At 49.3% G+C, this 16,287-nt stretch overlaps 1 protein-coding gene across 1 annotated transcript in view; it reads left to right on the top strand.

The window, feature by feature from the left end:
• Tbc1d22a (TBC1 domain family member 22A) overlaps positions 1–16,287 on the top strand; it is a 272,127-nt gene that overhangs the window by 166,323 nt on the left and 89,517 nt on the right. Inside the window, exons 9-10 of the mRNA XM_036207609.1 lie at positions 443–503; positions 1,964–2,091. Coding sequence (XP_036063502.1) covers positions 443–503; positions 1,964–2,091 — 189 coding nt within the window. The remainder of the gene's footprint in view (positions 1–442; positions 504–1,963; positions 2,092–16,287) is intronic.

The following is a 16,287-nucleotide window of genomic DNA, read 5'->3' on the forward strand; positions in this document are numbered from 1 at the left end:
ATTCAAGCATAGGATGCTGGCATCAGCTCATGAGGACAGGTGGTGTTACAGTGGTGGTAAAGTAGTGGAGAGGGACAGCTCATGCTGCAGAACAGAAGCCGAAGAGGAGGGCAGAAAGCGGCCAGGCTTTTCTTTTGTAATAGCCCTCTTGTGAGAACAACCAAGACTCTGTGAGGACTGCACTAGTTCCTTCTGAGGGCAGGTGTTCCTTCACCTAAGGACTCCTCCAAGGCCATAGTTCTTAAAGGTTTCACTGTCTCTTCCACCACGTACAAGGACCCAGCCTCTAGCACATGGAGCCTGAGGGGACAAAGCCCCGCCAAACTGTGGCTCAGCTCCATGTGCATCATGTCTCAGCGTGGGTTTGTGTTCTGGTCAGCTGAGGACAGCAGTGAACAGAGAGTGCAGGAGCTGCCTTCCCACTGAGACCTTGCTTTTCTAGGGCCAGCCCATCATAACCTCCTATGGGCCTGACTGCCTCCCAGCCACAGCAGCCTGGCTAAGTATGTTCATTCTTACACTGATGTGGGTCATCTGTGAAATTCGGGGCAGGCATAGGACAGGGTTTCTCCCTTCAGTGGTTGGGAAAACCTTGCATCTGAAGCATGGCCAGTAGCTAGCTTGCAGGGGTCTGTGGTGGCTAGTTTTATATCAACTTGATACAAGCTAGGGTTATCTGAAAGGAGGGAACCTCAAATGAGAAAATGCCTTCATAAGATCTGGCTCTAAAGCATTTTTCTTAATTAGTGATTGATGGGGGAGGGCCCAGCCCTTTGTGGGTGGTGCTATCCCTGCTGGTCCCAGGTTATGCAAGAAAGCAGGTTGAATAAGCCATGGGAGCAAGCTAGTAAGCAGCATTCCTCCATGGCCTCTGCATCAGCTCCTGCCTCCAGGTTCCTGTCCTGTTTGAGTTCCTGCCCTCATTGCCTTTGATGATAAACTATTATATGGAACTGGGAGTGAAATAAACCCTTTCCTTCCCAAGTTGCTTTTGGTCATGATGTTTTATCTCAGCAATAGTAACTCTAATTAAGACAGGGTCCATGCTCTGGGGACAGTGTTTGGTGGAGCCTGGCTCTTTGTGAAGCCCAGGTGTTTTTAGTCCTTTGACCTGCACCTAGAGGCTGCCTGGTCTGCACAGGGACAGGGCTGCTGGGTCTGGGTGCAGGTGGGATGATACCTGGGTGAGGAGGGAATCGCTAGGAGCTCAGTGGTTCAGTTCCTCTTCTCTTTTAACCCCTTCGCCCTAGAGACTGGCACACCCCTCTGGACTCTGGACTCTGTGCTTCTTGTTTGTGTTCCCCACGTGTAGGGATTCTCTTTTTTCCCTGGGCATTGGGTTGCGAAGACCCCCAAATGTGCACCTGCACCTGACACACTTGTGACTCTTTGAATCATCACCATCATCACTGTCATTGTCATCATCATTATTCTCTTTCTAAAAAATTACTCGCCGGGCGGCAGTGGCGCACGCCTTTAATCCCAGTACTCGGGAGGCAGAGGCAGGCGGGTCTCTGTGAGTTTGAGGCCAGCCTGGACTACAGAGTGAGTTCCAGGACAGGATCCAAAGCTACACAGAGAAACCCTGTCTCGGAAAACCATAAACAAACAAACAAACAAATAAAAAATAAAATAAATAAGATAAAAAATGCCTTGTTTTTAAGAACATGGGTACTTCGCATGCATGTGTGTCTGTGCATCATGTATATGCCTGGTGTCCCTGTAGGTCAGAAGAGGGTATAGAGTCCCCTGGAACTGGAGTTACAGATGATTGTGAACTGCTGTCTGCGTGCTGGACATTGATTCCGGTCCTCTGCAAGAGCAATAAGTGCTTTTAACCACTGAGCTTTCTCTCCAGCCCCTTATTTGTTTTCTTCTGGAGAGTGGACTGTGGAGTCCTTCCTTAGTGGGATTGGTCCTTCACCCCGAGACTCCACTGACAGCCTGTGTTTGTGTTGTGCAGAGCGAGTCCACCGCCATCTGGATGGGCACGAAGTACAATACCTGCAGTTTGCCTTCCGCTGGATGAACAACCTACTGATGAGGGAACTTCCCCTGCGCTGCACCATCCGCCTGTGGGACACCTACCAGGTGAGCCTCCACCCCCTGGCCCTGTCCCGTCCTGTCTGCTCCTGTACTGGGTTCCCTGCAGAGTATTCTCTCCATGCAACAGGTCCTTAAAAAGTCTCGCTCTGGTGTTCCTGTCGTCTGACTATATGTAGAATGGGGAAAGGACTTTATAAGGCGCTCCTTGTCTCCTGATTGCACTCCAGCTGCTTGGTGACGGTCCCTCCCATTCTCACTGGCAATTTACATTTTAAGCAGCAGAGTCAAACTGTAAGTGTGGCCAAGCAATCATGTACCTTCTTTGTACATCTAAGCAACTCTTCCAGAAACTTCACACTCGGGACTCAAACGTTGTCTATGTTTTGAGTTACTTACAATAAAGATTTAAAGAAATCCTCAGACAGATGCAGCACAATATGAAATTTTCCACTCTTCACCAGTTTTGATGAAATTCATGTCTTCAGGAGATTGAGTTTTCCGGAAGAAGCTGCCTTGTCTCCCTTGAGTGTCCATTGCTTATTCTAGCCTCTTTTCATTTTGTGTGAGGCTTGCTGAAGCTGGCCTATGCTGTGGGGTGTGAGTACTGACTTTCAGCAGCAGCAGTAGGCACCATGGCCTGGGGTGAGGCATCAGATCTCCACAGAGAGCTAGGAAAGAAGCATCAGGTTGGTTTTCTTCCTTCCAGTGGAACAGTCAAGTCTTCTCTGCCGTGAAAGCCTTTCATGGGCTGTGTGCTAGGGCTTTGCAAAGGGGGCACTGTAATGTTGCTGGGGGCAGGTCTAGAACACAGGCCTCTAGGTAGCAGGTGTTAGCACAAGGTGGCATGTGTCCAGGCTTTGCATGGGCTCAGCATCATAGCATCGCACATGGACATACAAGAGGTTGGAGGTAGGACCCTTGTACAGCAAGTCTTTAGGGTGTCTTTGATTTATCAACTCGTAGGACTTTGTTCTGGATGCTGCATCTTTCCCAGAGACCAGGGTGCTGTTGGGCCCTTGTATCTACTATCTCTGCCTGAGCTTAGAACCCCCATGAATGATAGCATCACCTTTTGTTCTAAGTGCTGGTGGTGCATTGTGTGCCCTACACTGGATATGTGGGTTTTGTGGCTGTCTCTGTTTTTATTCCCCCCTAATACCTTCTATAATGGTTAATGCTGTCAACTTGACAGGTTCTAGAGTTACCCAGAGGATAGCTTCTGGGCCTACTTGTGAGAGTATTATATGAGGTTAGCTTCTTGGCAAAACTATGAAGGCTTATGTGGTTAGTTTGAGGTTGGAAGACTCACACCCAACTGACAGACTAAATGAAAGGGAGGAGGAGATCTAAGTCTTGGCATCCATCGCTCTCTGCTTCCTGACTGCAGATGCCAAGTGACTAGCTGCCTTACTTACGCACCTGCCATTGAGACTTCCCCAGTATGGTGGCCTGTCCCCTTGAACTGTGAGCCCAAACAAACCCTTGCTCCCTTCAGCTGCTTTGGTCAGGTGTTTTGACAAATAGCTAATATGCCCATGGTATCAAAATAGCCCTTCTATCTACCCTGCCTCCTGGGTTCTGTGGTGCTGTCAGGGAGGCCTATGTGGTTATGTTCTGTGGGCCTGTGTCATTGGCTGCTTTTGATGGCAGATCATGTTCCTGATTGGTAGGTTTTCTGTCTAGGACTTGGCAGCTGTGGAATTCAGTAATTCCCATTCAGTAATATTAGCTGGGAATAAAGCCTTACCTGGAGCTGTTTGGCTAAAGTAGCTGTCAGTCAAGTGCATCGATTGGCTCTCCGCTGGATGACAGGAAACACAATCTAATATCCTGTCAATTGCAAATGCTCTCATTCCCGTGATTGCTTAGGCCATTCATGACCCAGGCCCTGCTCATTAAGCTCAGAGTTCCTTGTAATTCTGACCCATTATGAATAAAGCCGGTGTCGAGTCAACCACACCTCCAGCAGACAGAAGATGGATCAGCTCACCAATGTCCTGCATTATTTCTCTGAAGTGCTCAGCTGTCATTCAAACTTTGAGTATGCTCATGACCTCTTCATTGCATTCATTTCCATGCAATTTAATTTGATCACAAATCAACTCATTTGTACCATGAGCTCATTCTTGAACTGACAGGAGCCTGGTCAAAAGCCTTTTCCCATCTTAAAAATCAGGGTGTTTTCATTTTCCAGGACTGAGTAGCCATGGGATTCTCCTGCCTTTCCAGCACTGGAAGCACACAGCCACTCTCAGAACAACAATTGAGTAGTCACTCGCAGCAGCTGGGTCTTTATTGGCTGGGCCATTCTTACAGGGTGGCTTAAGAGCCTCTAGGGAAGGCTGTTGGTAAGACCCCTGCCCCAGGCCCTGGAGGAGACTGTGGCCAGGAAGTGGATGAAGTCAGTTGTTTTAGGATGGCTCAAGCATGGAACATACAGATATGTGCCCTCTCAGACCTTTCTGTGGTCTTTCACAGCGGCTGGCACAGTCAAGGACTGGGCAGGTGGTCTCCACTCCTAAAAGATTTCCAGCCTGCGAGAGCTGCTTTTGAGGTGCTCCATAGAGCATAGATCCAGGCTTGCCAGAAGCCTGCCTTCCAGACTAAGCCCTTCACATAAGAGCAACTCTGGACTTGTCCTTTGGTTGCTGGGCTGCACCTGTGGAGCTCAGTTAATCCAGGCCCAGGCAATTGTCCTCACCAGCTCACGTGCCCAGCTTGTTTTACTCTTCCCTGCTCTGCAGGCTGCTCTTCCACGTGGTGGACACGTAGCTTTGTCCCGGCACAAAAGGTGGTGTGCTTGGATGGTCATTTGATGAAGAATAGCCTGTTCCGCTGCTGTGAATGTGTCTTCTCGCATCTGATCCTTTCTCACGTTAGGTGGAACATCTCCACCTTATTTATTGTCCTCACTGCCACTTTCACCATTCCAGGGAGAGGTGGATTGGAAGGCAGCTGGAGTCAGGGCCTCCTTGTACTGAGCACGTGTCTTGGTACAACTTAGGAAAGAGTCTTGGGAAATACATGAGCCATTCAGTTCACACGTATTATTGAATACTTTCCTGAGTACCTGGTCCTTGGGAGTGTTGCAGACTGGGCTCATGTGCCAGTGAGGGAACCTGCCACACACCAGATGCTATTGTCACTGCCCTTGTCTCAGGTGTTACGAGCAATGCTGTGGAAGACCTCTAGAGCTAGGCAGTTCTCATGGGAAGGTGGGCAACAGGGAACAAGTGGCTTCGAGTTGTGGTCTGTGTGCTTAGATCTTGACAGATTATCTGTGAAGAAGAACATTTTATGTTAGAGGAGCCTAGTGAGGATGGAGCTGATGAAGCAAGCATTCTAGGGAGCGAGTAAAGTCAGTCCTTAGACAGAATTGCTAGGAAGGCTTGAGGGATGGGTCACTCACATTTGGACATTAGTCGTATGGAAGGTGTAAGAAACAATGGACTGTGCAGAACAGGTGCTGTCAAGAGTCAGAACCTTGTCCATTTGAATGTGCTTCTGTGTTCCAGATTCTTTGTGCAAAGGCTGTGCTCAGGGATTGGAGATGAGTCTAGGTGTGCAGGAAGCTTCTAGAATGGTCCCTCCTTTGATATGGACTAGACTTGAGATTTCTCCTAGAAGAAAGTTGAGGTTTCCCTGTTTGTATTCACACTGGCCTAGGATAAACTGCTCCTTAGAGCCTCCCACAGGGTGAAGAATTATGTTCCTAGCTACTTGGGAGTCCCAAACTATCTGCCATATGAGTGGGCTGGAAGACAGAGCCTTTCTCAGTCCATCTTTGAGAGATCCCAGCCCTTGCTGACACCTTCACTGTAACTATGAAAAGCCCCAAAAGCTGCATGGGAGATTCCTGTCCCTGAGAACTGTGGAGTCACCATTGCTTATACTACAGTGTTTGTGTGATTCACAGAGCAGTGGGTAGTTAACGTGCTGGAATTTTATTGTTGCTTGTATTTCAAGTAGCATTTGGCACTAAGACTGGCAGGGTAGATGGAGCGTGAGAAGGAGAATTATCAGGTCTTATGCATGTAAGTATCCTCTTAGCCCTTAGAGGGGTGCCCCGAGGATATCTGGGCCTAGCTGGAACCATCTTGGGGTACATTCAAGGCAGATGTAAGGAGGGTCAGGCTGTGAAGACATGGGAGGGTGAAGGCCCATAAACTGAGGCCCAGAAACTGGTTTGTAGTGTGCATGACATAGGCTCCTCCAATGCTTTTGGAGGAAAGTGATTTTGGCAGAGGTTAGGATTGGGGATGGGAGGTAGAAGACTCTCAAAAGTCACTTTGCAGTGGATTCAGCCTGTCAGTATCAGACCATGAAGTTGGATTAAGTTGTTTCCAAGGTTTTTGGGATCTCCCAGGAGGTGTGTCTGCTGTTGACATCCATCCATCCATCCATCCATCCATACCTCAGTCTTTCCCCTGTCATTTATAACACGACACCTGTTCTATGGAGAGCCCGTGTAAGGACATGGAGCAGCATCATGGTATCTGCGGAAGCACCTCTGTCCAGGAGCTCACAGCTGGCCTGGGGAGGGTATACATGACTGAATCAGCCATGCATATGCTGATGACCAAGACAGGCACTGGCAGCTTTGGCAGGCACCTCATTTGTCCAGAGAGTTGAGGAGGAGACAGAGTGGGGTACTAAGACAGGGACCTCGCGCTCAATCTGCCACACAGTAGGTCTGATGGGATGAATGTGATGGGCTGGAGTAGGCCAGTAGTGCACTGCATGGAGTCCAGAGGCAGGTAGTCACAGCTGGCTTGGCCTGAGGCATGACCAAGTGTGGCTGTGTCAGAGAACCTGGAGGCCAGGACTGAGGACCTGCTACATCCTGTGCTGTGTCCAGCTGACAGCCATATGACTCCTGGACCTCCTGGACACCGCAGCACTGATTCTATGACTCAGGTGGCCCTGGGACTGATGGATTGGGTTAATCTAATAAGCCCGGGGGAGCAGGTCTCCTTACAACATACTTTTCCATAAGCCCATTAAGATTTGAGAGTGCAAACTCTTCATGCTTACCCGCCTACAGGAAGCAAGCATACATCACTGTCAGTCTGGTAAGGATTTAGAAACAGAACACTCAGCAAGACTGGGCTCACTGCTGTTACGTTTGCAGGGAGGAGCCAGAAGAGGGTGAGCCTGCACCTTGAGAGCAGCAGTAGCAGCTCTCTGTGTCCTGGGACTCGAGAGGCCAGCTTAGTGTGTCTGGAGTACCCTTCTGGGCTTCCCACTCTTCTCTCTATTTTGATCACCAGCTTTGTCATGTTCGGAGCTTGGGGACTTCCTGCAGCATCACTTGCAGGTGTTATGTGGCAATCCATTGTGACCGTTCTGAATAAATTTCTTTGCACCCACTTTAAACTAGAGAAGAACAATAGCTAATTCTGGAGGTGAATTGAATGGTTATGCCATTTGTAATTGGAGAGTGAAAAGTATCCACTCATCAAGGCCCCACTGTTGTTGGTTGGTTTTTGCTCTTTTGAGGGTCCCACCACTTCAACTTCCAAATAAATCACACACAGAGGCTTATTCTTAATTACAAATGTCCGGCCTTACCTTGGCTTGTTGCTAGCCAGCTTTCCTTAACTTTAGATGAACCCATCTGTCTTTTGCCTCTGGGCTTTTCCAGTTCTCTTACTTCTGTAATCCTACTCCCACTCCATGGCTTGCTGTGTAGCTGGGTTGCTGGCCCCTGGAGTCCTCCTCCTTCTCTGGCTATGTCTTCTTTTTTCTCCTCCCAGATTTCTCCTTCTATATATGCTGTGCCTGCCAGCCCTGCCTATTCTTTCTTTTGTCCTACTATTGGTTGTTCAGTTCTTTATTAGATTTTTAGACAGGCACAGTAATACAGCTTCACAGAGCTAAACAAATGCTACATAAAGAAACATAACAACATCCCACCTTTTACAAGTTAGCTTTCTAGGACATCTCTTCTGAGGCCTCAAAGAAGTCCTGTTGTGCAGTAGCCTCTGGACCAAGACAGTCAACCAGGAAGTAGATACCAGAGTAGTTGACTTCTGTAGTTTCTTACCACAGCCTCTTGTGGATGGTTAGTGCTTGCTGCTCATCTGGGAAACAGCAGATGTGGAGAACTGGGTGGGACCCAAGGCTCATCTGGCATCCTGTCCATGCCTCTTCCTTCACCCCTAATAGTATCTGATTCTCAAAAGTATATGGCAGAAGTCATTAGGAGCAACACTGGGCTTGGAAATCTCAAGGCTCTGCAGCAAGGGCTTTGGAAGAAAATGGCAGATGGAAGCTTGTGGGAATACAGGGTGACATTCTCTGGGTGGAGGACCTGAGGTGCTGTCCATGTGGTATAGTGTATATGTGCACAGACTTCATCCACAGGAGAGAGAATTTTAATATAAATGTCTTTTTAGAATGACAGTAGGTCCAGGGATGGGACAACAGGCTGTTCTGTTGAGGCCTGGCTCCCTGGATCTGAGTGGACTCCCTAGACTCCTTATTCCTATTACATGGTATGGTTAGGAAAGCCTGTGTTTGCAAGTCTGAGAAGAGCTTTGTTGCTGGATCCTACTGGCTCCCTCAGGGGAGGGGTGAGAAGGCATATCATCAATGGCACAGACACCAGGAGTCAGTTGAAGGCAAACAATAAACTCGTTTATTTAATAATGGTGAAGGCCTTATATACCCTCCTCCTGGCACCCAGTCTGTGTCAGAATCTGGTGCCATTGCGTGTCTGTCCCTCATTGGCTGGGCACACTCAGGAACTCTGACAGCTCCTTTTGCTAGTTCCTCAGGTAGACTCTGAAATATCAGGAACTCTGACAGCACCTGTTGCTAGGCCCTCAGGCAGACTCCAGGTTGACTCATGGGGAAGTACGTTATGCACATGCCTTGGCAACTGATTTGAGCCAATTTCCTCGACCTTGTGGGCCTGTCGTACTACAGAGCTTGGGGGACTTTGTAGCCTCAATGTCAAAGTCACTAAATGATGTCCTCAGAGAAACCTCAAGCAGCCCAGTTTGTGACCTGTTAGAGGCCAGCGATGTGTGATTACACCTTTACAGGAGCATCTGCATGTGGGGGTCACTGCTCCATGGAGACTCTCTGGCCATGTGGGGCTCTGGCAGGCCACAGAACCACTGGGAAAGCCTCTTAGTCCTGTCTATGGAGGCTGTGTGACAACTGTACAAGGAGTTGTCAGGGTCACTAATGAGGGTGTAGTGGAGACCAGTGGGAGAGCTGCTCCTCCTTATGTGTAGGAGGTGGTAGAGGCCATGTGACCAAGGGGAGGGAGCCTGGAGCACACGTGGCCCCTGCATCTGATGACTGGGTTCCCCTGTAGGCATTGGTCTTGATGTCTGTGTGCCTGAGAGCTGTGGTCTGAAACAGAAGTCTCTCTATGCTAGGGCTGTTGATGTCATTGGACATGGGCCCCTCTGAAAGCCTGTGAATTCACCTTGTGGGTTTAGTGAAGAGGTTTAGTGCTAAAATGAATTGGTGATCTCCTAAGACCTGAGTCCAGGATTCCACATCCAGGGCTAGGAGCAGCTGGCTGTCATGTGAGCTTGTTCTGCAGGAGTGGGAGATGCTAGAGGTGGTGGCCTCTTCTAGTGTCACATGGACTTTGTTCCTGTCCTGTCTCTACTAATCTCTGAGATGATGTATTCATGAATATTTTATCTGAAGAGTGACTAAGCAACCTATCTAACTTCTTTAGGTATTTTGGCAAAAGATTCAAGAAAGCCAGGGCTGTTAGAGGGAGCCCAGAGGAGGACTTAGTTTCTGGCATGTGTGGAGCTGCTTCTCCTGAGCAAAAGCAGGTCACTCCTCCAGGGAGCTAGCCACTCCCCCATAGCAAGGTCCTATCCCTTTGCTAAAAATGAACAGCCCGAGAGGTTCCTGGGATGATTAGAAGGGTGACTATACAAAGAATAATGACTAAGGCTGTGTCCTAAATAAGAGCCATATGCTTAAGGAGAATTATTGAATTCTGTGTCATCAGAGATTTAACATATACTCCTGAAGAATCCAGTCATCCTCCCAGGGTGCCATGCTGGGACACTGAGGAGGAGGACACAGATATGTCTGCCTTCCACAAACTACTGATCTGTACTTACAGTGACATAAATGTCACTGTAAATGGCCAGACATTCCTGATGAGAGCAGGGAGGGACAGAAGATGGATCTGCTGTGCACTTGGGACCAGGCAGGAGGCAGTAGTTTACAGAGGGCCTGTAGCGCTCCTCTTTGAGGAATGACACCTGCACTCTGTCCTGTGCTCTTAGGTGATGTGTGTCCCCAATCCTCGTGGGACTGTGCTGTCCTCTAGGGTCCTATCAACCTCCTGCCTCTTCTGTACCTCTTCCATTGCTCTGAGCTCTGTTCAGCTGCCCACAGGAGGACTTCTCCAGGCACAGGCTTGACTTCAGCCTGGGGCCTGGTGTGGACTAGGCTTCACATTTCCATCCTTGTTGCTTCCCTAGGCCATTAGGCTTGACTTCCTCTTGGAAAGCTGATTAAAAGCAGTGGCTCACTTGCTTTCCATATGTGCAAGGTTTGATTGCTCCTATCCCAGAGGACAAAGTAACCACAAGAAAAAGCTGAAGTAGGGATCACTTGAGGTTTGGGTGCCTCCTGCCTGTCCCAAGAGCCTTAGATCTGCTGTTACTACTAAAACATGACTCCTCTGGGACCCAGATTCCTGTATACAGTGGGAAAAGGAGCCAAGGGCTGGCCCTGCATAGTGATCATGCATCTATATGAACCTGTCTCATTGTAAGGTGGCTTTAAGGTCCATGTAACCTCAGTAGATGCTCAGTAGATAGCCCATTATCACTTACTGAGGTCAACTTCATCCTGATATTCGCTCTCTGCTAGCCTCAGTTTCAGCACAGATGTGGGCTTCCCCTCTGAACAGTGTGGCTTATGCTGCTATTTGAAGCTGGGAGAACTTACTCTGTCACCTGGGCAGGAGGAGGTAGTGTGACCCAGCATATCTGGTGACTCTGCATCTTGCAGAAACAGTGCTCATTATATTACACAAAGGTCAAAGGCCAAAGGCAAAGGCCAGGGCCATCTTGACATTCAGATTTTTCTGAGGACTGCTGCCATCCTTGAGGAGGAGAGGGCAGCTGAGTCTTCCCTGGGGTTCAGGGCCACCCACATCTCCTCTCCTCTCCCTGTATCCGCTCATATATACCTTCTACTCTCTTACTCCTCTCTCCTGGTGACTTGAGGTCCCATGTTCCTACCTGTTGCCCATGCTGCTGATACTCCAGGGCCAGGGGAGAGGAGAGCTGCTTTATTCTTCCTCAAGCCGGGGTTTGAGCAAAGCTGCTGTTACTAGGGAATGGAGGGAATGGTGCCTGTCCCAAAGCCCTGCATGGAGGCAGGAAAGCCTGCCTGGTCCCAGTAGGCATCACACACCTGGGTGCCTTCCTTCCACATGGCCTTGGTTTAGAGATTCTTCCTTCCTCCAGCTCTTGTCGAGCTTGAAAATCACCTCCATCTTTATGCACTACAAAAGGACCTAAAAAAGAAGCTAACCCAAGACCTGCTGCTGGGAGTTTGGCCTGACATATCCTGTGTGGGGAGTATTCTCAAGGTTTCTGGTCCATTTTTGTGTGACATTTTGTTAATGGCCAGGAGCTCCACCTGTCTTCCTCATGTGACCCTCACAGCTCTGCCTCGTGGGTGCTTGGCTCCTATTCCGAGGCCAGGGGTGATCAGGCTTTATGACATTAGGAGAGCTTCCTAGGCCAGCTGCTGCCTTCCTGTCACTGAGCATTGGAGTGACCCTCCAGCTGCTGAACAAGGCTGTGCACTTGAATGTTGAGCACAGGAGCTAGTCCTGATAGGAGCAGGCCAGTTTGTGCGTCTCATCCAGTGCCTGGAACTCCCAACATGTGTCCCTCACCGCTTCTTCTAAACCACCATGCTGTCACACACCACAGAGTGGAGTGTATGAGAGCCCAGACACTGGGGAAAGGGGCCTCTTGTTGAATAGATATGAGCAGTGCCAGTTACTACGTGGGGCCACTCTGGTGTCCCCCATGAGCGGTGTATTAGCTGTGGTAAGACTCACCTTACTAACTTCGCTGAAGCAGCCTGCTGGCATTGCCATGGGGGACCTTGTGTTCTCTCTGGCATCAGACACAGTTGATGTAATGGGAACCTGAGAACTCTCTCAAACTGTCAGGAGAAAATGAAGTCCTGGGAATGTTGTACCAGAAAGAGCTGTTGCTGTGAGATGAGTGCTTCTCCATTTTAGGATGAGGAAACTGAGGCTCTTTGTAAAGGCCCCGGCATGTCCTTGCTCACCTTAAAAGTGCTAAGACTTAGTGTATGGTCCAAGGCTCCTGAGAAGTGGCCACTTCTGCAGAACCTCTGAGCTCTGGAGAAGTGCCTGGTGATGGTGGAGTCCCAGCATGGCTAGCACCCGGCTGAGAATAGGCAAGCTGGGAGCCTGGGCCACAGCACAGGTGGGTGCTGCTTGGGATGAGAGTAAAGTGTTGGCGGGACATACAGCTGATGCTAAGCCTCACCACATGTGTTAGAGATGCCAGTTACCAGTGTAGCACACCCATCAAACTGCCTGCCACCACGAGCGCCACCACATGTCATGGATGTGGACATCATTGAAACTGCAGAGATGCAGTTTGTCCATGGTCTGTGCTATACCCAGCCTCTCTCCTCTCTGGGCCGTGTTTCTCCGGCAGTTACCTTTTAGTTCCTGGCTCTCCTCTGCTCTTCTTTCCAGTGGCAGCTCATTGCCATTCCTACAGTGTGGCTCCCCTTCCTGCACAGGCCCGCTGGAGTCTGGGTATTCATTTCCCCTTCTGGATGTGATAACAGGAGAAAGGCACGTTGCTGCTGATTGAAGTCAAGTAGCGGGGCCAGCAGCAGGGTCTGGGAGATTGCTGATGAGAACTGTGGTTGGGAACAAATAGCCCTGACACACAGGCACGGTGCTGAGAGGAGAGTGGCCTCTCAGTGGCCTTGGAGTCTCCTCTTCCCCTCCATCATCACCCTGTATGGGAGCACTAGTGTTGGGCAAAGCCCAGGGGTGCGTATGTCCTGTTAGAGCTGTGGGAGTCAGGGCCAGTTCTGTCTTCTCACTCTTAAAGTGCTGCTGTGGCCCACAGGAGTTCAGAAGGCACATAGGAGTCAAGGGAGATGTGCTGCAGGATGGCATGGCTACAGGCAAAGGAGCTGATCCAGCACAAGCGCTCATCTGCTTGAGCTCTGCTCATCCAGCCTTTGCCTGAATCACCCTGTGACTTCATAGGCAAGAGGGGCTATGGGAGTTTCCAGGCCACCAGCCTAGAGTGGCTGCTTGGAGCCAGGGATCGCTCTACAAAAGAGGTCGAGCCCTTGTAGTAACCATGGCGATATAGACAGCCTTCTTTCTTACAAAGACTGAATCCAGAACCTTGGTGCTAGGGTATATATAGCTCAGTGGTAAAATATTTGCCTAGAGCACTGTGTTGTGGGGAGTACTTTGAAGATATACCCTGATAGGATATTTGTCTTCTCAGCATTCATAATGCCAAAACTGGGATCTGGGATCACTTAGTCATGGAATACAGAAGTCTGGGAGGCAGAAAGATCCCACCCATACTACAGAAGGGCCATCAGAAAGGGAGGCGGTGGAATAGGTCCCAGGAGGTTGGGGAGAGTGGACCTAGACAGGTGGATCCATGTGAGGTTACTTAGAAGTCCTGTTGTATGTAGGTCAAGCGTTCTTGGGAGAATAAGGTGGCAGCTCTCAGTATAGGTGTCACCTAGCCCACAGAATGTACACTCACCCATAATGAGTGTGGTCAGGGCTCCTAAGCCATCAGGGGTGACTGCTCAGGTCTTTGCTCCTGAGCTACATGTGAGTTAGCAGACCTTCCCATGGTCAGAATGAGCAAGGGTGCCTCTGGCTTGAGTGAACTAGCTCCATGACTAGATTGAGCAGGCTCCCTTTGTTGGGGATCCAAGGATCTGGAGAGGGCCCACTGGGTCAGGACTAGGGCAGCTTGCACCATGGCTGTGGGTGTTCTGTCTCTGTATGTGCTTGTCAACTCTGCTTATCACTACAGCCAAGCTGTTCAAAGCCAGTCTTTCCAGGTCTCCACCAAGTGGAGCAGGCCCTACTAACTTCTGGGCAACTGCTAAGGACCTCTTTATCCTTAGGAGAAAGTTACTGATAGTTCACCAGGCAAATAATTACCAAATGGCATAGCAGAGAACTGCTGTTAGAAAGAGCAAGTGGGTAAGTTGGAGCTGGTTCAGCACCTGAGCACTTGGAAGCTCTCTACTGTGCAGGTGTGGATCGTGCCTGGCATCTCCTGTTGGTGTCTGGCCTCTCAGGTCTCCATGTCAACAGATGCAAAGACTGTCATTTACATTGAACCATCAGAGGCTTTGTCTACCCACTTCTGCAGCCCTGAAGAACATTCAGGTCACTTCAAATCAATTCTGAGATCTTGCCAGTGTGAGCTGGAAGAGGGGTTGCCCCATGCCATCCTCCTCTGTGAAGATGCTTGGAAGCTGTTTGTCTGGGAACATAGGAATAAAGCTCCCTCCCAGATGTTCCTTATGACCTCAGCCCTCCTCCACTGCCCTCACCTCTTCAGCCTCACTTTGTCTCTGTGTTCTTGGGGTCCTTGGGGTGTCTTTCCTTCTCACCCTTGACCCCAGGCCCTCAGTACTGTGCTGTTTGTACTTGGGCTCCCTCACCCCCTGCACAGGCATAGGAGTGGTGCCAAAGCCCTCATTTAGTCTTTCACCAGTGGTCTTTTACATCTCTTCTAGACCTTTGGATAAACATGGACTTGTGGTCTGTCCCTTTCTTAGTCTGGATTCCTCTGATCCCTCTGGAGTTTGCCAGTCCTTTTGTGTGGTCAGGAGTGGGCATCTTCACTGCTCAGAGTCCATTCATTATGAAGCTTCTCAGAATTGCTGGGCCATTGCCTTTGTACCTTAGGCTAGACACTACTTTAGCAGGGTCATTCATGACCCTAGTGGTCCTCAAGGGAACTGGTGGGGCTTCTTCCCTGATGTCATCTGGGTGCTGCTGCTGATGCACACACTCAGGGTCAGATCCTCGTGGCTCTGTGGTCTGTTTTAACAAGTCCCCGGGGGGTTGAGCTTTCTTCTCAGACATGAGGACTGCTGACCTTGCCATCCACACAGGACATCCAGAACCAACCACGTGGTCACATAGGCACGGGTTGGGATTGGGCTTTCTTTATCCTGACTGAATTTCATGTTTCTTGTTTTATTCCCAAGTAGTCCATGCCCAGCACATGTCATCCTGCTTCTGTTGGTAAAGTGAGGTTGGTGTGATGATAGATGTAGGTCATGACCTGATGGAGAAGAGGAAAAAGGCTGGCAGCGCCTGGTTGTCCTGGTGAGGTAGGGTGGAGAGAGGTACCAAAAGGTCCCTTGGGCAACACAGGTTTCTGGTCTCAAATGAAGCCTTTTTCCTTCTTGTCCTACCACTCTTGCTGGGTGGCTTTTAATGATACCTACCATCAGATGCCAGCACCTCCCCTCACTCTGTTATAATAGACGCACTGTTGTTCTCAACTGTGGTTGTATACTGAATTCCAAGTGCTTTGTTAGGTCAGTACCACTGGTTTCTGAGCCCTGCTACCTGTCACCCAGCATTCAGAGTATTTCTCATTTCCACACCCAAGCCTATTGGCTTCTGCACCTTAATGGGCACCCACTTTCCTGTCAGTTCCCCCAAGGTGGGCATCACCACTTGGCAATAAGGTGCCACTCTTTCCTGTTTTACTGCTCCTTAAGCTCACTCAGCTGCATCTCACCAGCAGAACCTCACTCAGGACCAGGTGGTTCATGCCATCATTTCCAAAGATACAGTCCATATCCCATAATCGCCAAGTCTAAACTCTTGAGCAGTCAAAGACCCGAAAATGCAATTCTAGAAAAATTAATTTAAAACATTCTTCCCAAAGACACTTTTAAGAAGGTGATTTATTTGAAAAACTTAAGAACATGACAGAACTCTTCATAGGCTAGTTTACACAATAGAATGGGAATACAATGTATTTGCAAGCATTAATACTCAGGAACAGTACAGCAGTGGTGTAGGTTTAGAGCCACAGCCAGTGAACTGTATCCATAGAGACCGGCCAGAAAGCCAAGTGTATAAACGTATCGCTGGGTGGTAATTGCATATGCCCAGCTTTGTTTCTGAAGACATCTTGGCTGCCATGGTGGATCACCTTAAACATATTTGTG

The sequence above is a fragment of the Onychomys torridus genome, chromosome 16 (assembly GCF_903995425.1).
Source record: "Onychomys torridus chromosome 16, mOncTor1.1, whole genome shotgun sequence".
Taxonomy (NCBI): domain Eukaryota; kingdom Metazoa; phylum Chordata; class Mammalia; order Rodentia; family Cricetidae; genus Onychomys; species Onychomys torridus.